Source organism: Rhinopithecus bieti, unplaced genomic scaffold (assembly GCF_001698545.2).
Source record: "Rhinopithecus bieti isolate Rb0 unplaced genomic scaffold, ASM169854v2 scaffold_4666, whole genome shotgun sequence".
Lineage (NCBI taxonomy): Eukaryota > Metazoa > Chordata > Mammalia > Primates > Cercopithecidae > Rhinopithecus > Rhinopithecus bieti.
The window spans coordinates 381,884-408,486 of NW_016804530.1; the positions used below are offsets into that span (position 1 = coordinate 381,884).

The following is a 26,603-nucleotide window of genomic DNA, read 5'->3' on the forward strand; positions in this document are numbered from 1 at the left end:
TCTCTAATCAGATAATAAATTCTTTTTTTTTTTTTTTTGAGACAGAGTTTTGCTCTTGTTGCCCAGGCTGGAGTGCAATGATGTGATCTTGGCTCACGGCAACCTCCGTCGCCTGGGTTCAAGTGATTCTCTTGGCTCAGCCTCCTAAGTAGCTGGGATTACAGGCATGTACCACAAAGCCCGGTTTATTTTTTATTTTTAGTAGAGATGGGGTTTCTCCATGTTGGTCAGGCTGGTCTCGAACTCCCGACCTCAGGTGAACCACCCGCCTTGACCTCCCAAAGTGCTGGGATTACAGGTGTGAGCCACTGCACCCGGCCCAGATGATGAATTCTTGAGGCAGTGAAGCCTGTCTAATATTTCACTCCACCAACATTTGAGAGACTACTAGGTGCCAGTAGACATGCCAGAGAACTTTGGCATATAAAGGTTAAAGATGCATCCTTGCTCTGAGGGTGCTCACAGTCCAGTGACAAGGCACACAAGCAAGCGCACGTACCGCAGTGTGGGAACTGCTAATGAGTGCACAGATCCAGGGTGCCATGGAGGTACTTCCAGCCTGGTGGACCAGGAAGGCTCTCCAGAAGCAGGGAATCCTGAGACTAGAGCTGAGACCTGGATGAGTGGCTTGGGAAGGGGAAATGCAGGGTCTAGGCACCCCAGGTTACAGAGGGCAGCATGTGTAAAGACATGGTGGCAAGAGAGAAGATAGCATGTTGGGGAACAATGAGTGGTTTGCGTGGTGAGGACACTGGGGGGCAGTGGGGAACAACACATGGGAGAAGTGATGAAGAGAACTCCAGACTCAACTGCCTCTAGTGATTCCTCCACTCAGGTGTCCAACAGACTTCTCCCAAACGGACCTTCTTAATGTCCCCAACCTGCTTCTTCCCTGTCTTCCCCATCTCATAAATGGCACCACCATCTACCTAGCTGTTCAGTCCTTCTCTTTCCTTCACTCCTCACATCCAATCTACGAGCAAGTTCTGTGGACCCTATCCAGAAATGTGTCTCATACCTGCCCACATCCTTCCACTGTTATAGCTCTCACCTTAGTCCATACCACCATTTTCTTGCTAGACTATAGCGGATCTTCTAACTCACTTATCTGCTTTTACTCTTGACCCTTGAAATAACTCTCTATACCAGAGCCAGAAGGGCTGCAGCACTTAATGCTAAATGCCTATTCATTCTTCCCTTCTTCTGATTCTGTTCTGAAAGGCAAGAGACCCAACCAAAAGACAAAACTTCTCATCCTCCATAGCAGCTACAAGTGACTAAAATCTGGCCTGTAACCTTTAAATGGAAGTGTTGTGTCCATAAAGGAAGCTGACTTGGTGGGAAGATACACCTCTCTTGTCTCTCGTCCCTTCCTCTCTCCTCTGCCTGGAATATGGATGTGATTATATCAGCTCTAGGTGGATCAGGGAAGCCCTACCCTGAGGATAGCAGAACAATAAGACACAAGGACACCAATAATGGTGACACTATTGTACCAACCATGAATTACATACCTTTGATTTCTTTTACATGACAGAGAAAAGTTGACCTTTGGCCATTAGAGCTGGTAATTTGGAGGGTTTTATTCAACAAAACACAACTGAATGAGTAGTGATCGTTTAAAAGCATAATTCAAGTATCACTCTCCCACTTAAAACCCATCGATGGATTCTAATTCTCCTTAGAAAAACTCTAAACTGGTTCTAACCACCTTGAAGGCCCCACATGGACTGGCTGGAACCTGCCTATCTCCTCACCAACATCATTCTCCCTGCCTGTCTGCAATGCTTCCACCACACTGACTTCTGAAAATTGTTTTCTCTGCCTGGAATACTGTTCACGCCAACATTTGTAAACTAGCTAAGTCTCACTATTCAGATACCTTTGCAGGAAAGCAAAGACACGATTATGGTGAGTACTCTGGCAATTAATTGGGTCATGTGTATATGCACACACACAAACATACACATATTTACAAACAATGTAAATACATCCAATGTAAACAATAGGAAATTACAAAAATGAAGTTCATAGAGTGGTTCCCTCTGAGGAGACATTGGGTCTCAACCAAGGGTGATTTTACCCCTCAGGGGACATTTCGCAGGTCTGGAGAAATTTCTGGCTGTCATAACTTGTAGATTTGTAGGGTGAAGGGTGGTGGGTGATACTGGCATCTAGTGAGTAGAGGCCAGGGATGCTGCTAAACATCCCGCAATGCACAAGACAACCCCCACAACATATTAACATTTTGGGCCAGGTATCTCTTTGCTCTGGAGGCCTGCTCTGGATGTGTAGCACGTTTAGCAGGATTCTCACTAGATGCCAATGGCACAACCCCTCAGTTGTGACAACCAAATATGTCTTTAGACATTGTCAAAAGACCCCTGAAGGGAGCAAAATCAACCCTGGTTGAAAACGACTGCTCTCAGAGAAGGCATGGAGATGGGAACGAGCAAAGGTAGACATACAGTTTTATCGGCATGGGTAACGTTCATTGGCAAAGGTCTGTCTTCTTGTTTATGACATTATCTTCCACAGGGCTTAACTTTTGCTATGTATGAATGGGCATGGCATTCTGCAGGCCAGATACTCTATCTTTCTGTTTGACATTAAACAGACCCCTTCAGAACAAAATGAAGATCAATTCCAAACTGGAGACATCCAACTGTAAAACAGTTTCAAGAGAACTTGATGTTACTAGTTCCATGTGGGCAAACAGTAGCAGTCAAGAGCTTATCAGATTTTTGTTTGTGTTTTCTGTTTGTTTGTTTTTGAGACGGGGTCTTGCTGTATGTCACCCAGGCTGGAGTGTAATGATGCAATCATGACCCACTGCAGCTTCAAACTCCTGGGATCCGGTAATTCTCCCACCTCAGTTTCCTAAATAGCTGGGACCAGAGGCATCCATCACCATGCCTAGCTAATTTTTGTACAGGTGGGTCTCTCCATGTTGCCCAGGCTCGTCTTGAACTCCTGGGATAAAGCAATCTGCCCACCTTGGCGTCCCGCTCCGCCCTTGTTTTATTTTTGATTTTAGGACTTAGCCATAATGGGATGGGGAGATAAAACCAAAAAAGCATTTTATAAATCTTACCCTGGTATCTTCACTGATGTAACCACACATGACCTTCTCATTCTTAACCCACAGCTCACCAGCCTGTGCTCTGAAAGTACACACACACAAGTTATTATAAGTCTTACATGAAACCAATACATGCCTGGTGCAGTAGCTCACGCCTGTAATCCCAGCACTTTGGGAAGACAAGGCAGGCGAATTACCTGAGGTCAGGAGTTTGACAACAGCCTGGACAACATGGTGAAACCCCATCTCTACTAAAAATCCAAAAAGATCAAACAGGCATGGTGATGGGTACCTATCATCTCAGCTTCTCAGGAAGCTGAGGCAGAATCGCTTGAACTCAGGAGGCAGAGGTTTTGGTGAGCCGAGATCATGCCATTGCACTCCAGCCTGGGCAACAAGAGCAAAACTCCGTCTCAAAAAAGAAAAAAAAAGTGAACAGTACGGCAGAAAAAGCATGGCTTTCAGACCTGACCAGCCTGGAGAGAAACTGGTCTAGGCAAGAATCCCAGCTGAGTGTCACTTACTAGGTGAATGGCCATAGTAAACTCATGAGGTTCATTGGCATTATCTTTAAAAATGAGACAATGGGCCAGGCGTGGTGACTCACACCTATAATCGCAACGCTTTGGAAGGCCAAGGTTGGCAGATCGCTTGAGCCCAGGAGTTGACACCAGCCCGGGCAGGATAGTGAGACCTGTCGCTACAAAAAAATACAAAAAATTAGGCAGGTGTGGTGACACATGCTAGTCCTAGCTACCTAGGAGGTTGAGGTAGGAAGACCACTTGGGCCTCAGAGGTCAAGGCTATAGTGAGCTGTGATTGCACCACTACACTCCAGTTTCGGCAAAAGAGTGAGACTGTCTCAAAAACACAAAACAAAGAAACAAACAAAACAAAAGAGACAACGAAGCCTACGCCTTACAGAGCTGTTTTCTTTTTCTGTTTTTTTTTTTTTTGAGATGGAGTCTCGCTCTGTCGCTCTGTCTGGAGGGCAGTGATCTCAGCTTACTGCAACCTCCGACTCCCTAGTTCAAGCGATTCTCCTGCCTCAGCCTCCTGAGTAGCTGGGACTACAGGCACACGTCACCATGCCCTGCTAATTTTTTGTATTTTTAGTAGAGATGAGGTTTCACCATGTTGGCCAGGATGGTCTCAATCTCCTGACCTTATGATCTGCCCACCTCGGTCTCCCAAACTGCTAGGTTTACAGGCGTGAGCCACCGCACCCAGCCTTCTACAGAGCTGTTTTCAAATTAAACCAGATTAATGTGCAGAAACTGTTCAGGACAGTGCGAGGATAGGAGGTGCTCAATTAAGTTTACTAGCAAGAAGCAGAACTATAGCAGGTATTAACACAAAATGCTATCCTGGAGAACAGTGGTAGCTGTTAGCTGAGCACCCTGTAATCAATCATCCCTCAACGAACCCCCTCAAGCCCTTATCTTCTACCAATTTCACTCTTTCTCCCAATCTGCTGCACCTAAACAATCAGTCCTCATAAAAAAGGAAGACAAAGGCTGGGTGCAGTGGCTCACACCTGTAATCCCAGTACTTTGGGAGGCTGAGGTGGGCGGACCACGAAGTCATGAGTTTGAGACCAGCCTGGCCAACATGGTGAAATCCTGCCTCTACTGAAAACACAAAAAGTAGTCAGGCGTGGCAGCGGGCGCCTGTAATCCCAGCTACTCGGGAGACTGAGGCAGAAGAATCACTTGAACCTGGAAGATGGAGGTTGCAGTGAGCTGAGATCGCGCCATTGCACTCCAGCCTGGGCAACAAGAGTAAAACTCTGTCTCAAAAAAACAAAAAACAAAAAGCAAACAAAAAAAGGAAGACAAAAATCAGATAAACGCCCAGAAAATGCTGTGTACTATGAGTTACAGCTCAGGCTACCTGGGAAGTGCTGAACAATCAATCAATCCGTCTGGGTCTACCCCATGCCAAAATGAAGAAGGCTGGACCAGGCCTATGGCTTATACCAAGTGAGATGTTTTATCATACTCCTTTGCCCAGTTACGTCTGTGAATGAATAAGTGTCACAAGCCTGACCTGAGAAGAGATTTGTTTTTATTTAATATTATAATAAGGAGGTCAAGCACGGTGGTTCACGCCTGTAATCAAGCACTTTGGGAGGCCGAGGTGGGTGGATCACAAGGTCAAGAGATCGAAACCATCCTGGCCAACATGGTAAAAACCCATATCTACTATCTTGCTATCTGCCCAGAGTGGCCTCAAATTCTTGGGCTTAAGAGATTCTCCTACCTCAGACTCCCAAGTAGGTGAAACTACAGGCACACACAGCCACACTCAGCTAATTTTTTTGTATTTTTAGTAAAGACGGGGTTTCACTATGTTGTCTAGGCTGGTCTTACACTCCTGGACTCAAGCAATCTGCCCACTTAGGCCTCCCAAAGTGCTAGGATTATAGGCATGAGCCACCACACCCAGCCAGCTGTTTATAATCGTCAGAATCCCACATTAACAGGACCTCTAAAACAAGCTTGGTGTGGCCAGAGGTGGTGTGATCCCAGCACTTTGCGAGGCCGAGGCGGGCGGATTACCTGAGGTCGGGAGTTCAAGACCAGCCTGACAAACATGGTGAAACCCCCATCTCTACTAAAAACACAAAATTAGCCAGGCATGGTGGCAGGTGCCTGTGATCGCAGCTACTCGAGAGGCTGAGGCAGGAGAATTGCTTAAGCCTGCGGGGCAGAGGTTGCAGGGCCGAAATCACGCCACTGCACTCCAGCCTGGGTGACAGAGTGAGACTCATCTCACAAAAAAAAAAGTTACAATGTGATCCAACAGGCTAGGGTTTAAGGTATTTTTTAAAAGCAAAATGTCAGTCAACAGGAAATAAGATTTTGCTACTATATATATATTTTATTGTTGTTGTTGTTCGTTTTGTTTTTTTGAGACGAGGTTTCATTCTTGCTGCCCGGGATGGAGTACAATGGCACGATCTTGGCTCACCACAACCTCTGCCTCCTAGGTTCAAGCAATTCTCCTGCCTCAGCCTCCGGAGTAGCTGGGATTACAGGCACCTGCCATCACGCCTGGCTAATTTTTTGTATTTTTAGTAGCGACAGGGTTTCACCATGTTGGCCAGGCTGGTCTCAAACTCATGACCTCAGGTAATTCACCCGCCTCGGCCTCCCAAAGTGCTGGGATTACAGGTGTGAACCACCAAACCCAGTTCATAAGTTCTTAACTATTTATTACCAGATTGAAAGTTTATTTGCACAGAAATTCTTTGACCATTTACAATGACTTTATACAAATGACTATACTTTATTTTTCTCATAGTAGGCCCAAAGCATCTTTTTTCTCAGGCATTCACGAAGTCAGCAAAAGAAAGTAATCTTTGATCCAGTGTAGAAATACTGTAAGTCTTCTGGAGAAAAGATAGAAGACTATAGTTTACATTTAACCATGCCTGAGCCAAATATCAGGACAGACCTTTAAAAGTCTAAAAGAGGCCAGCTGCAGTGGCTCATGCCTGTAATCTCAGCACTCTAGGGGGCTGAGCCAAGAGAATCGTTTGAGCCCAGGAGTTGGGAACCAGCCTGAGCAACATAGTGAGACCCTATCTCTACCAAAACGAAAAAAAAAAAAAGAGCCAGGTACGCTGGCATGCACTTGTAGTCCTAGCTACTCAGAAGCCTGAGGTGGGAGTATTGCTTGGGCCTAGGAGGTTAAGGCTATAGTGAGGTATGATGGCACAACCGCATTCCAGTCTGGGCGATACAGGAAGCCCATCTCAAAAATAAATAAATAGGGCCGGGCGCGGTGGGTTCAAGCCGTGAATTCCCAGCCACTATTGGAGCCGAGACGGGCGGGATCCACGAGGTCAGGAGATCGAGGACCCATCCTGGCGGTAACACGGTGAAAACCCCGTCCACTAAAAAATACAAAAAACTAGCCGGGCGAGGGTGGCGGGGCGCCGTGTAGTCCCAGCTTACTCGGGAGGCTGAGGCAGGAGGACATGCGCGTAACCCGGGGAGGCGGAAGCTTGCAGGTGAATCTGAGAAAATCTGGGCCACTGCGACTCCAGACGGGGCGACAAGCGAGACTCCGCCTCAAAAATAAATAAATAAATAAATAAATAAATAAATAAATAAAAATCAAGTTAAAAACTGACACTATGTGAGGGTTTTCTTTTCTCCATCCAGAACTGCGTGTATGAGGGTATTCACACAGAGAAACAAAGAACTTAAAAAAGAAAGAGATCAGCCAGGCGTAGTGGCTCACATCTGTAATCTCATCACTTTTGGAGGCCAAAGTGTACAGATCACTTGAGGCCAGGAGTTCAACACCAGCCTGGCCAACATGGTGAGTCCCCATGTCTACTAAAGAACAAAAATTAGCCAGGCATGGTGGTGCATGCCTGTAGTCCCAGCTATTCAGGAGGCTGAGGTAGGAGAATCACTTGAATATAATATGTGTGTGTGTATATACATATATATATATATATAATTTAAAAATAAAAGAGGAAGCAATAGAAAAAAAAGAGAGAGATGTAAATAGGTTTCCAAACTAAGGCCAGCAAACTACATACAGTCAAGCCAACTCTCCCCATCTCCTGTTTTCATATGGCCCACAGCTAAGAATGGCTGTTACATTTTTAAATGGTCAAAACACACAAACACACAGAATATGCAATAGACCTGAGATCTATTGTGACTCACAAAGTCTAAAATATTTATTAACTGGTCCTTCACAGAAGAATATTCTAAACCAACTATTCCATTTTGCAGATGTGAAGACTAAGGGTTTACCAGAGTTACCCAACATCACTTGAACCACTAAGCACAGTGATGGCTAAACACTGGCTCTGCAGATATAGATCCAGGCTTCCTGACCCCTAGATACCCATCCAGTAGAGATCTGCTGATATTGGAGGCATAAACCTAGGTTGCATTTTTTGTGCTGCTTGAGATTTAGTCACTTCTTGGGTTGTGCTTTAGTTGCTTGGATTTTTTAAAGAAAACTGACTCGCTAACACATTTTTCTTTGTTTTCAAAGATGGGGTCTCACTCTGTTGCCCAGGCTGGAGTGCAGTAATGCAATAATAGCTCACTGCAGCCTCAACCTGTGCTCAAGTGCTCCTCCCACCTGTTTCACAAGTACCTCAAACTAGAGAAGCCCTGACACCAACCCCATTGAGTTTTTTTTGTTATTTTAGACAGAATCTGACTCTGTCACCCAGGCTAGGGGGCAGCAGAATGACCAAGGATCACTACAGCCTTGAACCTCCCTGGATTCAGGTGATCCTTCCACCTCAGCCTCCTAAGTAACTGGGTCTATAGGCGCCATCATGCCCAGCTAATTTTTGTTATTTTTTTGTAGGGAGGGGGTTTCAGCATATTGCCAGGTTGGTCTTGAACTCCCAGGCTCAAGTAAACTACCCACCTCAGTCTCCCAAAGTGCTGGGCTTACAGGCATGAGCCACTGCACCTAGCCATAATTTTGTGTGTGTGTGTGTGTCACGGAATCTTGCTCTGTCGCCAGGCTAGAGTGCAGTGGTATGATCTCGACTCACTGAACCTCTGACTCCCTGGTTCAAGCGATTCTCCTGCTTCAGCCTCCTGAGTAGCTGGGATTACAGGCATGGGCCACCACACCCAGCTGATTTTTGTATTTTTAGTACAGATGAGGTTTCACCACGTTCAGGATGGTCTAGATCTCCTGACTTTGCGATCCACCTGCCACGGCCTCTCAAAGTCCTGGGATTACAGGCGTGAGCCACCAAGTCCAGCAAAATATACACACACACACACACACACACACACACATATATACACACACACACACACACACACATATATATATATATATTTTTTTTTTTTTTGTATAGATGAGGTCTTGCTATGTTGTCCAGGCTGGTCTTAAACTCCTGGTCTCAAGTGATCCTCATGCCACAGTCATTTTACTTGGCTCCCCTCCAATGATTAACATCCTTTTGTGGGGAAAATGAAGCCTTTACCTTTTCTTTCTTTTTAGGATCAGTATTTCATTCTGGTCTAATAGCCCTAGTTGATGATGAAAAGTTATTTACAAAAAGATTCTGGCTAACAAATGTAGAAGGGATGACTGAATTAAAAAAATCACCAAAAAAAGAAAAGAAAATCAACATTTTACAACAATCCTCAATGGATGAAACCACTAGGTGAAAAGTTGATGGGGACCAGGCGCAGTGGCTTATGCCTGTAATCCCAGCACTTTGCGGGGCTGAGGCAAGGGGATCACCTGAGATCAGGAGTTTTGAGACCAACCTGGCCAACGTGGTGAAACTCTATCTCCACTAAAAATGGGCATGGTGGTGCGCACCTGCAGTCCTAGCTACTCAGGAGGCCGAGGCAGAATTGCTTGAACCTGGGAGGCAGAGGTTACAGTGAGTCAAGATCGCACCACTGCGCTCCAGCCTGGGCGACAGAGTGAGACTCCGTCTCAACAACAACAAAAAAAAGTTGATGGGGATCTTTATGAGGGACTACACTGTACCCTGTGACCACGCTGACCAATCTTAGGATCACAAGTCAGTTAACAAGACACAAATACGCCGGGTGCGGTAGCTCACGCCTGTAATCCCAGCACTTTGGGAGTCCAAGGTGGGCAGTTCATGAGGTCAGGAGTTCAAGACCAGCCTGGCCAACATGGTGAAACTCCATCTCCACTAAAAATACAAAAAAAAATTTTTTTTAAATTAGCTAGGTCTGGTGGCAGGTGCCTGTAATTCCAGCAACTCACAAGGCTGAGGCAGGATAATTGCTTGAAACCGGGAGGCGGAGGTTGCAGTCAGCCAAGGTCACGCCACTGCACTCCAGCCTGGGTGACAGAGCAAGACTCCATCTCAGAAAAAAAAAAAAAGACATAAATATGATTGTGCATACACAGTAAATTTCAGGAAAGACACAAGTTGTTTCTGGAGAGAGGAATGTATATTTCATGAGATACTTTTCTGAACTATTTGAATGCTTAATTATGTGCATGTTGTACTTTTTTTTTATTTGAGACAGTCTTACTCTGTGACCCAGGCTGGAGTGCAACGGCATGATAATGTCTACCTCCCAGGGCTCAGGCGATCCCCCCACCTCAGCCCCTCAGCCTCCTGAGTAGCTGGGACTACAGTCACATGCTATAATGCCTGGCTGTTTTTTTTTTTTTTTTTTTAAGAGACTATTTGTCATGTGGCCCAGGCTGGTCTTGAACTCTTGGGGCTCAAGCACACTCAGCCCACCTTGGCCTCTCAAAGTGCTGAGATCACAGGTGTGAGCCACTGCACCTGAAATACTTTCTGAAATTTTTTTTTTTTTTTGAGGCAGGGTCTTGCTCACCCAGGCTGGAGTATAGTGGTATGATCCCAGCTCACTGCAGCCTCTACCTCCCGGGCTCAAGTGATCCTCCCACCTCTCAGCCTCCTGGGTAGCTGGACTACAGGTGCGTGCATGTCACCATGCCCAGCTAATTTTTGTATTTTTTTGTAGAAATGGGCTCTCACTATATTGCCCAGGCTGGTCTTCAACTCCTGGGCTCAAGCAATAATCTATCCACCTCGGCATCCCAAAGTGTTGGGATTACAAGCGTAAGCCACCACACCCAGCCACTTTTGAATTTAAAGGGGATTTCAAAAGTCCCTTTTTTCTTCACAAACTAAAATATAGAAATAGTTTTAATAAATCAACAGTGCAGCAATATAGTTAAAAAGGTAACAAATCAGGAACCAATGTGCTAGTCATTTTGTTTCTCAACCTGTTTCCTAATGTGTAAAATAAGAAAGTATGATTCAATATGTTCATCTAGGGTTTTTCCAGTTGTAAAATCATGAGTCTCTATCTCCTTTTTTTTTCTACTTCCTTTCTTACAGAATGCCAGGGGGCTTCATCAACTTCTTCCATTAAGCCTCAAACTACTATAGTGCATTTTGTTGTTTGTTTGAGCTACAACAATCTAACTTTTTTTTTTTTTTGAGACAGAGTCTCACTGTGTCTCCCAGGCTGGACTGCAGTGGCACGATCTTGGCTCGCTGCAAGCTCCACCTCCCGGGTTCATGCCATTCTCCTGTCTCAGTCTCCCGAGCAGCTGGGACTATAGGCACCCGCCACTACATCCGGCTAATTTTTTGTATTTTCAGTAGAGACAGGGTTTCACTGTGTTAGCCAGGATGGTCCTGATCTCCCGACCTCATGATCTACCCACCTCAGCCTCCCAAAGTGCTGGGATTACAGGCGTGAGCCACTGTGGCCAGCCAACAATCTAACATTTTATACTCTTATAAATTTTATCGTATGGACATCCATATGCCTCCACTGCTTTATGTAGCCCAGTTACTGCACAGATAAGGCAAAAGTGATATAATATCTACCTGATGCCAGCAAACTCCACCTTCTGGGTGATATATGCACATGTGCTGACCTAAGAGGAGGGGGAGAGAGAGGGAGGGAAGGAGAGAGGGTGAGAAAGAAAAAGAGAGAGATTGATTAACATATTAAGGCCATGAAAAATCACAAACAAGAACTCCTAGCTTTCTAATCTCTTCTACCAACCCAAAGTTCAACTAGCTTGTGGGTAATAGACTTACCCCACAGGAAAACCTGTTAGGGTAGGTATGACAATAGGTGCTTAAAGAGTTTAGCAAGTATAGCTAACGGGAAAGACCAAGTGGATGATAAATGACCAGCTTTACAAATATACTGATCTTCACATATGTTTACATATATATCTGCATTTACATACTCATTTAAATATCGTGTTGTTTCTCATTTTATCGCTCACTTTAGAAAATGGAACCCTCAACAAATAATCCCAGCTACTCCGGAGGCTGAGGCAGGAGAATCACTTGAACCCGGAAGGCAGAGGTTGTGGTGAGCGGAGATCATGCCATTGCACCCCAGCCTGGGCAACAAGAAAATTCCGTGTCAAAAAAAAAAAAAAATTAGCTGGGCATGGTGGTGGGTGCCTATAATTCCAGTTACTCAGGAGGCTGAGGCAGGAGAATCGCTTGAACCCAGGGGGCAGAGGTTGCAGTGAGCCGAGATCCCACCACTTCACTCCAGCCTGGGTGAAAGAGCAAAACTCCGTCTCGGGGGAAAAAAAAACAAGGAATTCATGCTGAAAATGGGAGGAGGGTTCAGCAGAAAGCAGTGTGATCTGGAAGCCACAGGATCTGGGTTTCGGCCAAGGGTCAACTTACTATCTAGCCTTGGGCAATTATCTTAACTTCTCAATCTCAGTTTCTACCTCTATAAATTAGGGATAATAAATACCTGTCCATGAGGAGATGTGGGGAGCAAAGGGGATCAAGTGAAAACCTGAAAACTAAGGTCCTATTCAAATCTAAAATACAGTATAACTTCCTATTTAAACCGAAAATGCTGAGTAAAAATCTGTAACAGTAAACAAATAAAAGATCAAAAAAACAATGAAAAGAGAATGGAAGAACACACAAAATGTTGACAATAATTGTAGATGCTGAAATCAGAAACAATTCTATATTCTTCTCCTATAATAAACAGGGATTATTCACATAATGGAAAAAAGTAACAGACTTTCAAAGAAAGCACATCTTACCAAACTTTTCTTTAGTCGCCACATATCCCCACGGCCAATATACTGGTCCTTAAAAGTTAACTCCACTAGGTCAAGGGTCACATCCTAAAAGGAATAATCAAATAATATCCCTGACATTACTTGCCACACTTTATAGTCACAAGGTAATGCCCATTTACCATGGAAAAAAACTTTTTGCAAAAAAGAAAACTACTGGAAGACCATTCAGTAGCAGAACTCTGATAAACAGAATTATATCCTGCCAAAGCAACTTGTCAGTATAGTTGGTAAATCTACAACTAATCCTACTGCCTCAGCAGCACGTTGAGTGTGAAGGGTAGTGGGGGACTCATTCTGTATTTTAGTCTGGATACTGGCACACAAATACGACACTGTGCTATGTACTTTATTTACCTATTAATGTCAATAGCACTTTCTGAACAATAATTTTTATCTATTATAACATCACTTCCTGAAGAAAAATGAGAATGTTTTAAAATGTTAGTATTTTAATATAAAATTTTACATATAGTTTCATATACAAAAAATGGTTAGGACAAGCTTCAAGAAAAGCGGGGGTGGGTTTTAAATGCAACCTACATACTGCCTACATTCTAAACGACATATAAGCTATGTATGTACGTATGTATGTATGTATGTATGTATGTATTTATTTATTTATTTATTTATTTTGAGAAAGGATGGTGCTCTGTTGCCCAGGCTGGAGTGCAGTGGCACGATCTCAGCTCACTCACTGCAGCCTCTGCCTCCTGGGCTCAAGTGACTCTCATGCCTCAGCCTCCCTAGTAGCTGGGACTACAGGGGTACACCACCACACCCAGCTAAGTTTTGTATTTTTAGTAGACACAGGGTTCCACCATTTTGCCCAGGCTGGTCTCAAACTGCTGACCTCAAGTCACTCACCTGCCTTGGCCTCCCAAAGTACTGGGATTACAGGCATGGGCCACCACCTATGGCCTACACGTTTAGTTTAACGAGACAAGGTCTCGTTCTGTTGCCCAGGCTGAAATGCAATAGTGCAGCCATAAGCTCACTGCAGCCTCAATCTCCTGAGCTCAAGCAATCCTCCTGCTGCAGCCTTTCAAGCAGTTGAGACTACAGGCATATAAATACGCCCAGCTAATCTTTTAGAAAAGTTTTAGTAGGCAGGACACGGTGGCTCCTGCCTATAATTCCAGCACTTTGGGAGGCTGAGGCAGGTGGATCAACTGAGGTCAGGAGTTCAAGACCAGCCTGGACAACATGGTGAAATCCCGTCTCTACAAAAATACAAAAATTAGCTGGGTGTGGTGGCACGGGCCTGTGATCCTAGCTACTCAGGAGGCTGAGGCAGGAGAATGGCTTGAACCTGGGAGGCACAGGTTGCAGTGAGCCGAGATCGTGCCACTGCCCTCCAGTCTGGGTGACAGAGTGAGACTCCATTTCAAAAAAAAAACAGAAAAGTTTTAATAAAGACAAGGTCTAGCTATGCTACTCAGGCTGGTCTTGAACTCCTGGCCTCAAGTGATCCTCCTGTCTCAGCCTCCCGATGTGCTGACATTACCACATCTAGCAGGTCACACATTTAATAGTCTAACACTACACTTAAGTAACCTGTTGTTTCCTTAGTAATCTAACCTTGAGGAAGGGTGCTAATCATTCCAAAAAGATATTCAAGTCCAAAACAAAGACATACCTTAGGGTCTACGACATTAACATAGACATCTTGATAAGGTCTTAGCCGAAACACTTGAGTCACAGTCTGGTCCACACTGATAGTTTCTAAAACAGAAACAGTATCTGGCTCAGATAATACATTTTGAAAAAGCAGGTCCATATATTTTAATCTATAAATACTCAGACACTCAGTAAGCAACACAATTGATCATCTGACATGGGCAACACACAGTCTCTTCCTTTTAAGAGCTTAAAATTTAAACAATTCTCTGCTTTTTTAGGTGAAATAAGACCAGAGCTTGAGCAATCAAAATGGAGAGAAAACGGAGAAGGGAGGGAAAAGAAAGAATTTAAGAAGGAAGAGGCTGGGTATGGTGGCTCACACCTGTAATCCCAGCACTTTGGGAGGTCTAGGCAGGAAGGTCACCTGAGGTCCGGAGTTCTAGACCAGCCTGGCCAACACGGTGAAACTCTGTCTCTACTAAAAATACAAGAATTAGCCAGGCATGATGGTGGGCGCCTGTAATCCAAGCTACTCGGGAGGCTGAGGCATAAAAATCGCTTGAACCCCAGAGGCAGAGGTTGTAGTGAGCTGAGATTGTACCACTGCACTCCAACCTGGGTGATAGAATGAGACTCTGTCTCAATAAATAAATAAATAAAATAAGAAGGAAGAAAAGAAAGTTCAAAGACCTGTAAAATTCCAGAAGAGGAAGGAGATCTCTTTGGAATGAAGTTATCAGTGGTAAAGAAGAAACAAACTTTTCAATGAGCCCTTAAGTCTGGTAAGAAACATAACAGGGAGGCCAGGCGCAGTGGCTCAAGCCTGTAATCCCAGCACTTTGGGAGGCCGAGACAGGTGGATCACGAGGTCAGGCAATCGAGACCATCCTGGCTAACATGGTGAAACCCCGTCTCTACTAAAATACAAAAAACTAGCCGGGCAAGGTGGCGGGCGCCTGTAGTCCCAGCTACTCGGGAGGCTGAGGCAGGAGAATGGCATAAACCCGGGAGGTGGAGCTTGCAGTGAGCTGAGATCCGGCCACTGCACCCCAGCCTGGGCGACAGAGCGAGACTCCGTCTCAAAAGAAAAAAAGAAACGTAACAGGGGACAGGAGATAAGGGGAAGGTATGAAGGTCATTTTTAGGATTAAGGTTTTATAGAATTCTTTTAAAATCTTCAAATTGGCTGAATGTGGTGGCTCACGCCTGTAATCCCAACACTTTAGGAGGCCAAGGCGGACAGATCACGAGGTCAGGAGTTCAAGACCAGCCTGACCAATATGGTGAAACCCTGCCTCTACTACTCTAGCCCTAAAAATACAAAAAAAAATGGCCCAGGCATGGTGGCAGGCGCACCCTGTAGTCGCGCCAGCCTAGCTCAGGAGGCAGAGGCCCCAGGAGAATCAGGCTTGAACTCTGAGAGGTGGAGGATTGGACAGTGAGCCAAGACTGCCAGCTACTACTCCGCAGCCTGGGTGACAGAGGGAATAGCTGCGCATCCTCAAAAATAAATAAAGACAGCATTTTTAAAAAATTAAAGCCGTTAAATTTTTTTTTTTTTTTTTTTTTTTTTTTGGCTGGGGGCCGCTTGCAGAGCAGGGCTAATCCTTAGGCAGTGTAACCAGAGTAGCCAGGTTTTATAGAATGTTTTCTCCTCAAATTGAAACACTGAATGGTTAAATATGAGTGGGTAGCCAGGCATGGTGGCTCATGCCTGTAATCCTAGCACTTTAGGAGGCCAAGGCAGGAGGACTGCTTGGGCCCAGGGATCAAGACCAGCCTGAGTAAAAATTAAAAAACAAAAAGTAGCCAGGCAAGATCCTGTGGGCTGGGCGCCTGGGGTCTTAGCTACTCAGGAGGTGGAGATGGGAGATGGAGAATCACTTGCACCCAGGGAGGCTGAGGCTGCAGTGAGCCGTGACTGCACCACTGCACTCCAGTCTCGACAACAGAGAGGCCCTGTCTGAAAGGGAAAACAAAAAAAGGCAGGGGCAATGCTGCAGTGGCTCATGCCTGTAATCCCAGGACTTTGGGAGGTTGAGGCAGGCAGATCACCTGAGGTGAGGAGTTTGAGACCAGCCTGACCAAACATGGTGAAACCCCATCTCTACTAAAAATATAAAAATTAGGCCAGGCATGGTGGTTCATGCCTGTAATACCAGCACTTTTGGAGGCTGAGGTGGGCAGATCACGAGGTCAGCAGCTCAAGACTAGCCTGGCCAACACAGTAAAACTCTGTCTCTACTAAAAATACAAAAATTAGCCGGGTGTGGTGGTGCGCGCCTGTAGTCCCAGCTACTCGGGAGGCTGAGGCAGGAGAATCCCTTGAATCCAGGAGGCGGAGACTGCAGTGAGCTGAGACCACGTCATTGTACTCCATCCTGGGTGACAGAGTGAGACTTCCTCTCAAAAAAATAAAAATAAAAATATAAAATTAGCCAGGCATGGTGGTGCACACCTGTAGTCCTAACTACCTGGGAGGCTGAGGCAGGAGAATCACTTGAACCCAGGAGGTGCAGGTTACAGTGAGCCAAGATCATGCCACTGCACTCCAGCTTCCAGCCTGGGCAACACAGTGAGACTCCATCTCTTAAAAAAACAGAAACAGAAAAAAAGAGTGGGTGACATCAAAGCCCTTTATTTAATTAATTAGCTTATTTGTTTAGAGATAAAGTTTTGCTCTTGCTGCCCAGGCTGGAGTGCAAAGGTGCAATCTCAGCTCACCGCAACTTCTGCCTCCCAGATTCAAGCAGTTCTCCTGCCTCAGCTTCCTGAGTAGCTGGGATTACAAGCATGCACCACAACGCTAGGTTAATTTTATATTTTTAGTAGAGATGGGGTTTCTCCATGTTGGTCAGGTTGGTCTCAAACTCCTGACCTCAGGTGATGCACCTACCTCAGCCTCCCAAAGTGCTGGGATTACAGGTGTCAGCCACTGCACCCAGCCATCAAAGCCCGTTAAAGCAACCCAGAATTTTTTTGTTTTTTTCTCTTAAGAACTATTTAAGAGTATCTTATTTACTGTCAATTAACATTCTGGTTCCTTAAACAGCATGGCATAGCGATAAGAGGGAAAAACAAAGGATCTGAATCCAGAATGAGTAAGCAGGAATCACCGCTTCTGGCTATGCCTAGACTGTATAGTCTGGCAGAGAATAAACTTCCTCACTCACTCAAGAGCTATTGGGAAGACAAAGCTAGATTACACAAAGCTCCCAGGACAGTGCCTTGCACATGTGGTGGGCAATCATCAATAAATATTTCTTCCTCCCCAATCCTTACTCACCCAGAGTAGGCATTTAACAAATAGTTTGTGAAAAAATGGGACAGATGTGGTGGATCACACCTGCAACCCCAGCATTTTGTGAGGTCAAGGTGTGAGGAACTCCACTTGAGGCCAGGAGTTCAAGACCAACCTGGGCAACAGGCAGGTTGTGTATTTCTTTTCTTTCTTTAGAGACGGAGTCTCGCTCTGTCGCCCAGGCTGGAGTGCAGTGGTGCGATCTTGGCTCACTGCAACCTCCGCCTCCCAGGTTCAAGTAATTCTCCTGCCTCAGCCTCCCGGGTAGCTAGGACTATAGGTGCATGCCGCCACACCTGGCTAATTTTTTATATTTTAGTGAAGACAGGGTTTCACCGTTTTGCCCAGGCTGGTCGCAAACTCCTGAGCTCAGGCAATCCACCTGCCTCAGTCTCCCAAAGTGCTGTGATTACAGGCATGAGCCACCATGCCTGGCCTTTCTTTTTTTTTTTGAGACAGTGTCTCTGTTGACCAGGCTAGAGTGCGGTGGCGCCATTATAGCTCACTGTAACCTCAAACTGTTGGGCTCAAATTATCCTTCCACCTCAGCCTCCAGAGTAGCTGGGACTATAAGCGTCAACTTGACAATTTTTTTTTAGCAGGAACACAATTTGATAAGAAGAGAACTGCAGCCATAAAAAAATGAAATCACATCCACTGCAGCAACACGGATGGAGTTGGAGGCCACGGTTATCCTAAGTGAACTAACTCACAAACAGAAAACCAAATACTGCATGTTCTTACCTATAAGTGGGATGGAAATAATAGACACTTGGGACTCCAAAAAGAAGGATGGTGAAGAGAATGAGAGTTGAAAAATACAATGTTCAGACACAGATACAATGTTCTGTATCTGTATCTGTTCTGTCAGATACAAGGTTCACTGTGTGAGTAATGGATACAATAAGCCCAATCCCCATCAGTACACAATATACCCATGTAACAAACATGCCCATGTACTGCCTGAATTGAAAATTAAATTAAAATATCTTTTAAAAAGAAAAGAAATACTTGCCCTCATCCCCTGAAATTATGAAGAGAGGTTTCTTACAGTTTCTGAGGCAGTAAATAAAAAATTCTAAGAATGATGTAATTCTTACCCTTCTGTAAATCTTCCTTAAGTGACTTGACCTGCAAAAGCAGAGGGCTGAAAAAGAAAGCAACGGAGAGTTGGGATACCGTGAGCAGTAACTCCCTAGCATCCTTCATCCCTCACAAAAGGCAAATAGGTCACTCTGGACAGTCTGTGACTTACAGCATAACAATGAGAGAAAGCTCCCTTAGAAACAAAGAAACTCCATATGCAACAAAGGAAATGGATAAACGCTACAGAACCCTTCAGTTGTCATCTCAACTTTAAAACCAGAAAGAGGCCAGGCACAGTGGCTCATGCCTATAATCCCAATACTTTGCAAGGCCAAGGCGGGTGGATTATCTGAAGTCAGGAGTTCGAGACCAGCCTGGCCAACATGGCGAAACCCTGTCTCTATTAAAAATACGAAAATTAGCCAGGTGTGGTGGTCCAGACCTGCAGTCCCAGCTACTCGACAGGCTGAGGCAGAAGAATCACTTGAACCTGGGAGACAGAGGTTACAGTGAGCCGAGGTCACACCACTGCACTCCATCCAGCCTGGGTGATAGAGTGAGACTCTGTGTCTTTAAAAAAAAAAAAAAAAAAAGGTTGGGCGTGGCGCGGTAGCTCACGCCTGTAATCTCAGCACTTTAGGAGGCCAAGGCAGGCGGATCACAAGGTCAGGAGTTCGAAACCAGCCTGACCAAATGGTGAAACCCCGTCTCTACTGAAAATATAAAAATTAGGTGGGCGTGGTGGCGTGCACATGTAATCCCAGCTACTCAGGAGGCTGAGGCAGGAGAATGGCTTGAACCCAGGGAAGTGGAGGTTGCAGCAAACCAAGATCACACCACTGCACTTCAGCCTGGGTGACAGAGTAAGATTTCATCTCAAAAAAAACATAAAACAAAAAAAACAGCTGGGTATGGAGGCTCATGCCTGTAATCTCATTACTTTGGGAGGCCTAGCAGGGTGGATGGCTTGAGACAAGCCTGGCCAATATGGTGAAACCCCACTCTCTACTAAAAAATACAAAAATTAGGCCAGCTGCAGTGCCTCATGCCTGTAATCCCAACACATTGGGAGGCCAAGGCAGGTGGATTACCTGAGGTCAGGAGTTCAAGACCAGCCTGGGCAACATGGCGAAACCCTGTCTCTACTAAAAATGCAAAATTAGCTGGGTATGATGGCGCATGCCTGTAATCTCAGCTACTGGGGAGGCTGAGGCAGGAGAATCACCTAGGCCTGGGAGGCAGAGGTTGCAGTGAGCTGAGATTACACAACTGCACTCTAGCCTAGGTGACAGAGCTAGACTCCATCTCAAAAAAAAAAAAAAAAAAGAAGGAAGATGAATGGACCACTTTTGAAAAATTATTTGTTGATCAAATCCTAGAAGGCATGAGCTTTTGTTTTAAAGACAGGGTCCCACTATGTTGCCCAGGCCAGTCTAACTCCCGGGCTCAAATGACCTACCCCACCTCAGCCTCCGAAAGTGCTGGAATTACAGGCTTGAGCCACCACAGTATGAACATTTTGAAAGGCAAAGAGAGCTATCTGCCCTTCAAACCCCTTGGACATCATTTGGAAACAGTGAATTGCCCAGTCTCCTGGATCCTATGAGACACTCACCTGTATTCATCGTTGGGGTGTGCAATCTCTACAATGTCTCCAAGCTTGATGTGAGGAAACACTTTGGGGTTCACAACTAGCTCATCATCTGAAAGACAATTCAGCGACTTCAAGCAGAAAAACACTCATTAAGGCCGGGTGCAGTGGCTCAAGCCTGTAATCCCAGCACTTTGGGAGGCCGAGACGGGCGGATCACAAGGTCAGGAGATCGAGACCATCCTGGCTAACATGATGAAACCTCGTCTCTACTAAAAAATACAAAAAAAAAAAAAACTAGCCGGGCGAGGTGGCGGGCGCTTGTAGTCCCAGCTACTCGGGAGGCTAAGGCAGGAGAATGGCGTGAACCCGGGAGGCAGAGCTTGCAGTGAGCTGAGATCCGGCCACTGCACTCCAGCCTGGGCGACAGAGCGAGACTCCGTCTCAAAAAAAAAAGAAAAAAGAAAAACACTCATTAGGTACATTGTGTATGTTCTCATTACTGATTCCTCACAACCCCATCAGAATGGTATTGCCACCCCATTGACAGATGAGGTTCTATTTTGAAACAAGGCTTATAGTGACTAATGGATTCAAACAGGAACACCAAGAGCAGTGGAGTGGGATGGTGCTCAGGTACCTTTGTCTTCATACTCTGTGCTCTCTCTACTACCACACTGCTTCCAGGGACAGAGCAGCCCTCAGTATCTGGGAATTAGGCTTCTGGACAGCCTTTTACCCCCTCAAATACTGTGTATCTGGCATATAACAGGAACAAAACAGGCGGGTTTCCATAGATACAGCACAATTCCTTACAGTTATTCCATGTTCAAAGAATTTCCCAAACAGTATCTTAATGTGACCCTCACAGTAAATCTTTAGATTTAACAGGAGTAAGAAAATAACCTCAGAGAGGCCAGGAGCAGTGGTTCACGCCTGTAATCTCAACACTTTGGGAGGCCGAGATGGATGGATCACCTGAGGTCAGGAGTTCAAGACCAGCCTGGCGAACATGGTATAACCCCGTCTCTACTAAAAACACAAAAATTGGCCAGGCGTGGTGGTGGGCGCCTCTAATCCCAGCTACTTGGGAGACCGAGGCAGGAGAATCACTTGAACCCAGGAGGCGAAGGTTACAGTGAGCTGAAATCACACCACTGCACTCCAGCCTGAGCAACAGAGCGAGACTGTGTCTCAAAAATAAAATAAAATAAAATAAAATAAAAGGGATGTGGTTTCATGTTCATCTACCCCTGCCCCTCTACCAGGGATGGGGAGAACTCTCTCAAGTATTACAAACTCAGAAGCATAAAGACAGAATGACTGTTTCGCTGTTTTAATTTGGGAGGAAAGACATCACCTTTAATTATGCTAATATCATGACAATTAAGTATATCTAGATTTCAAATATAACCAGATCCAACAAAAATTTAGCCTAATAAAATCAAATAATGGGTTACTCCCAAATTTTTGTTTGTTTTCTTTTAGAGATAAGGTCTTGTTGTTGCCTAGGCTGGCGTACAGTGGCTATTGATAAGGACAATCCCACTATTGATCAGCACAGGAGTTTTGACCTGCTCTGTTTCCAACCTGAGGTGGTTCACATTTCCTAAGGCAACCTGGTGGTCCCCCACTCCTGGGAGGTCACTATACTGACGCAGAACTTATTTCAGACACCCAATCAACATAATGTCCTATAGTCTGAAACTCCTGGGCCCAAGTGATCTTCCTGTCCCAGCCTCTTGAGTAGCTGTGACTACAGGCACACACCACAGCACCCAGCATCCCTAATTTTATCTGCTATGCTTCCACCGACAGTTTCACGACAAATCCTCTGTGGAGTTTCCCCCTAATTTACACAGTCTCAATTAAGGTCCCTGAGAACACATTCCCTTCTGCTTGGTTTTATCATTTCCTTTTTGCATGTCTATCTTACAAAACTGAAAGCTCTTTAGGGACAAAGAACCTTGCGGTATTCATAATCATTGCGTCTGGCACAGGTATACGCCCAATAAAGATCTGTTGGTTGTTTCTTTTTTATTATTATTATTATTTTTAAAGACAGGGTCTTGCTCTATTGCCCAGGCTATGCAGTGGCGTGATCTTGGCTCACAGCAACCTTTGCCTCCTGGGTTCAAGCAATTATCGTGCCTCAGCCTCCCTAGTAGCTGAGATTACAGGCACGCACTACGACACCTGGCTAATTTTTGTATTTTTAGCAGAGATGAGGTTTCACTATGTTGGCCAGGCTAGTCCTGAACTCCTGACCTCATGTGATCTGCCCACTTTGGCCTCCCAAAACGCCAGGATTACAGTCATGAGCTACCATGTCCAGCTGTTAGTTGTATTTTGATCTATAGTCTTGCAGAAGACTGGATACAGCATCTAGCTACCTTTGTATTTTATACATAAAAATATGTATTTGTATACATTGTATATACTGTATCCTTCTCTCTGCCAAAAGTTATGTTTTATTCCACTCCACAAATACTTAGGCAATATCAACAGCATACAAAGTAATAACAATAGACTGTACATTTTAGCAGAAATTGTAGTTTAAATATAGCAATGCCTGTAGTCTGGTCATTATAACGGCTACATTTATTGAGCACAGAGTCTAATACTCTGCTAAATGCATTACATATATCACCTTACTTAAGCCTCACAAGGCTCTATGATAGAGAAACTATTGTTTTCCCTTTTTGGCAGTCCTTCCCCTCTGGAGGCTTATATCTACATATTGCAGAAGTAAATACACCCTAAAATACAACATTAAAAAGACTCATGTGGGGCGCGGTGGCTCATGCCTGTAATCCTAGCACTTTGGGAGGCCGAGGCGGGCAGACTGTCTGAGCTCAGGAGTTTGTGACCAGCCTGGGAAACATGGTGAAACCCTGTCTCTACTAAAATACAAAAAAAAAAAAATAGCTGGGCATGGCGGCATGCACCTGTAGTCCCAGCTACTCGGGAGGCTGAGGCAGCAGAATTGCTTGAACTTGGAAGGTGGAGGTTGCAGTGAGCTGAGATCATGCTGCTGCACTTCAGCCTGGCGACAGAGCGAGACTGTCTCAAAAAAAAATAAATAAGTCAATAAATAATAAAATAAAATGACTCATTATATTGTTAACTCCAATTTCTGAATAAGGCTGTTAAGACAGAATGGAAAATTACTCCCTCACAAAAGAAAAAAAAATTATACTAAGTGCCCTTTTCTTCTTCAGATTTATGGACTCAAGGTGCTAAGGAGAGCTGGGTACAGTGGCTCATGCCTGTAATCCCAACTACTAGGGAGGCTGAGGTGGAAGGATCCTTTGAGCTCAGAAGTTCCAGACCAGCCTGGGCAAATGGGGACCATGTCTCAAAAAAAAAAAGAAAAGAAAGGAAAAAAAAATAGATGTTAAGAGAAACTATTCTAAAGCCCTTCAACTTTCAGATAAGGTACACTAGGAGCTTGTTCAAGGTCACCAAGAAAATTAGAAGTAGAGCAGATATTCAGACTATAGTTCAGTGCAGGATACCATGCTGTATCCTGCCCCTTCTTCCCATGCCTAGAAGCCAGGCAAAAGTTCATGCTTTGATCATACTTGCTCTGTGCACATCTATGCTGCTTCTCTCTCACTCAATATAAAAACTGATACATAGTTTTAGTTTCTCTTACCTGCCAAACCAGTGCAGGCTGGAATTTTATGGAACATGCACAGAAGATTTGTAATAAACAATGCAATTCAACAAATAAAAGGTAGTAAACCGGCAGCACTCATAATGTGCCTTAAAAGTCTGAATGCAAATACATTTAGAAGGGTCCCGCCATCCTCCTTGTTACCGTACGATAGCTGCTGCTTTAGTCTGTTTAGCTGCCTGTTTAGCCTCAATTGTCACGAGTCAGCATGTAATTTCAAGGCATTGCACACACCAGAACCTCAGCCAACTTACAAAACCTCTAAAGACCAATCGATACTGACCACTGCCCCCAAAGCCCTTCTTGTGGATGACGAGTTTGTAGACCTTTGTTGTTCTCATCTTGCACTGTTTTCCCTTTAGCTGTTCCAAGCTTGGGGAGAGAAGTCATCTTGCCTCCCTGCCATTGAAATACAAACAAAAAGGTTGGAAAGTCAGACTTTTCCTTGCAACCACTCTCTGATTTTAGGCCAGTGAAGATACTGGTGTTGCTCTGCTGTGAAGCAGTGCCAAGCAACTCATGGATGAAGTCACTTCTCCAGTTACAAGGAGCAATGGAGAACAAACAGAACCACAGAATCCAAGAACTAAGGGGAATTCACGCCAGGGGCTAGTCAAACCTTGGAGAAGGTATTCTATCACACCCCTAAAGGGGAAGCATTGCGGTGAATGGGTACTCATTACCTTGTCTCCATCTACACCAATAACACCAGAACATTAAGGACATCTTAAAAGAGGTTAGCCCACTCATTTTGTAGATGATGAAAGTGTGAGTCATGGCAAGGGACTTGCTCAAGGTCACTTGAGACTAAGAGATACTCCCACCATCCTCATTTTGCTGCCAATGTCCTGAGCAAGGCGACCACAAAGAAGAGGAAGGCAGGAGTCCCTTCCCCAAACCTCGGTCTGTGTGAACTCTCAGCGTACCTTCCCTGACTCCATTTCACAGCTGAGGCCGCTGAGGCTCAGAGAGGGAGAGAGACTTGTCCAAGGTCACACAGCGGATTGGGAATGAGGCCCGGGACTCGAACCTGGGCCAAGGCCCCCTACCTCAAGCCCCCCCCAGTCCCAAGTCGGGGGCGGGCAGCTCCACTCACCAACGCTCTGGAGCCCCTTCCCGCCTCTGGCCGGGGCCCCGAGGGCTGGACCCTCTCCAGGTTCCCCGCGCCTCCTCCAGATACCCCGCCTACGCCCTCGCGGCCCGCGCTGCTTCCGCTCCTGAGCCTGAAGCGCCAGCAAGGCCCGCCCCGACCGTGTAACGCTCACCTGAGAACCCGCGCCGCTCCGGTGGCTCCGCCCCGGGGCCCCGCCCCCTTCCCGCCCTCGCGCCCCCGCGCCGCTCTCGCCGGGCCTCCGCCTCGTCTCTGTGGCCGCGCCACTTCCTCATCCGGGGCTTCAGCCGGAGGCGGGGTGTTGCGTGCGGCCTCTTGCTTGGGCCGTCTCCTGGCGTTTCCTGCCCTCGAGCTCTAGAGCCTCCCGCCCCACGGAGGAAATCCATTTCCTCCCAGTCTATCCGAAATAGACCCATGGTCACTAAGTCGCTTCGTTTGCGACTTAGTACTATCTCCCCGTAGGGGAAACGAGATCTCTCAGAGCTCCGTTTTCTGTTACATGAACGAGGTTAATGACTCCTGTGGCCTCACTGGGCTGCTAAGACGCGCCAACGAGAGTTTCTGGGCGGACTTCTGTAAAATGCAAGGGGCTGAGCACGCGAGAGTTAGTGTGATGGCCCCTGCTGGGAAGTGTCCACTTACCGGGGGCTTTTCAAACCCTTAAACTCCAAAGGACGTTCTGCGCCCCTCTGGTATTTTAATAAGAATGGCTGCCTGCCTTCACAGTCCTTATGTAATCATTGCATCCCTATTACGTGATGGATGTAGGAGGCAGATACTATCCTATTTCACAAACCGGGAAACAGCCTGAGGACACAAAACCCTTCAGAAGGAAGCAAGGACGAATCCTGACCCGCTCCCAGAACGGAGGCTTTAACCAACATCCTTTGGTCATTCCCAGGGCACAGCCTAAACTTGCATCTGTCAGGATATCTTTCCGAGCAGAAAACCAGAGAGCTGGGTATCTGGAGGAGGCGCGGGGAACCTGGAGAGGGTCCAGCCCTCGGGGCCCCGGCCAGAGGCGGGAAGGGGCTCCAGAGCTTCGGGTCAGGCTCTCGCCAAAGGCTCCTGACAATTGCCAGCTCCGCCTGCTGCCACTGATACCCCCGCCCCCCAGTCCCGTCCATCGTTTCTGACCTGAGCGGCAGCAACTCGATAGGATTTCCCTGCTTCCCCTCTTGCAGCCCGAGAGATCTTATAACTGGAATCAGTGTCTCGGTCACGCCACTCCTCTGCTGCTTCTAATCACACTGACTGCTAAATCTAAATGACACAGCACTTGTCTTACATTTCTTTATATCTTTAATACGGTGCCCGTTTCTTACGGATTTGGGAAACTTAAAATGTTGAAAGAAAACCATGGTATACCGTAGTGAAATATTCTACAGTGGACCAAGGGGATCCTGGGACAGGACAAGCAACGTTCTTAAGCACGGATGCCTTTACGTTGGGACTCAGGAGAAGTTAGGTAAATAATGCAAGTATTAAGTAATTGCGATTTTTTTTTTTTTTTTTTTTTTTTTT

General features: G+C 45.7%; 1 protein-coding gene across 1 annotated transcript in view; it reads right to left on the reverse strand.

Annotated features, from left to right (window-relative positions):
- DEPDC5 (DEP domain containing 5, GATOR1 subcomplex subunit) overlaps nucleotides 1-25,218 on the reverse strand; it is a 159,907-nt gene extending 134,689 nt beyond the window's left edge. The window contains 8 exon segments of the mRNA XM_017868941.1: nucleotides 3,095-3,164; nucleotides 11,448-11,497; nucleotides 12,653-12,736; nucleotides 14,328-14,413; nucleotides 18,713-18,759; nucleotides 20,314-20,401; nucleotides 24,252-24,367; nucleotides 25,065-25,218. Of these exon segments, the coding sequence (XP_017724430.1) occupies nucleotides 3,095-3,164; nucleotides 11,448-11,497; nucleotides 12,653-12,736; nucleotides 14,328-14,413; nucleotides 18,713-18,759; nucleotides 20,314-20,401; nucleotides 24,252-24,309 (483 nt within the window). The 5' untranslated portion in view covers nucleotides 24,310-24,367; nucleotides 25,065-25,218.
- Nucleotides 25,219-26,603: the final 1,385 nt, after the last annotated feature.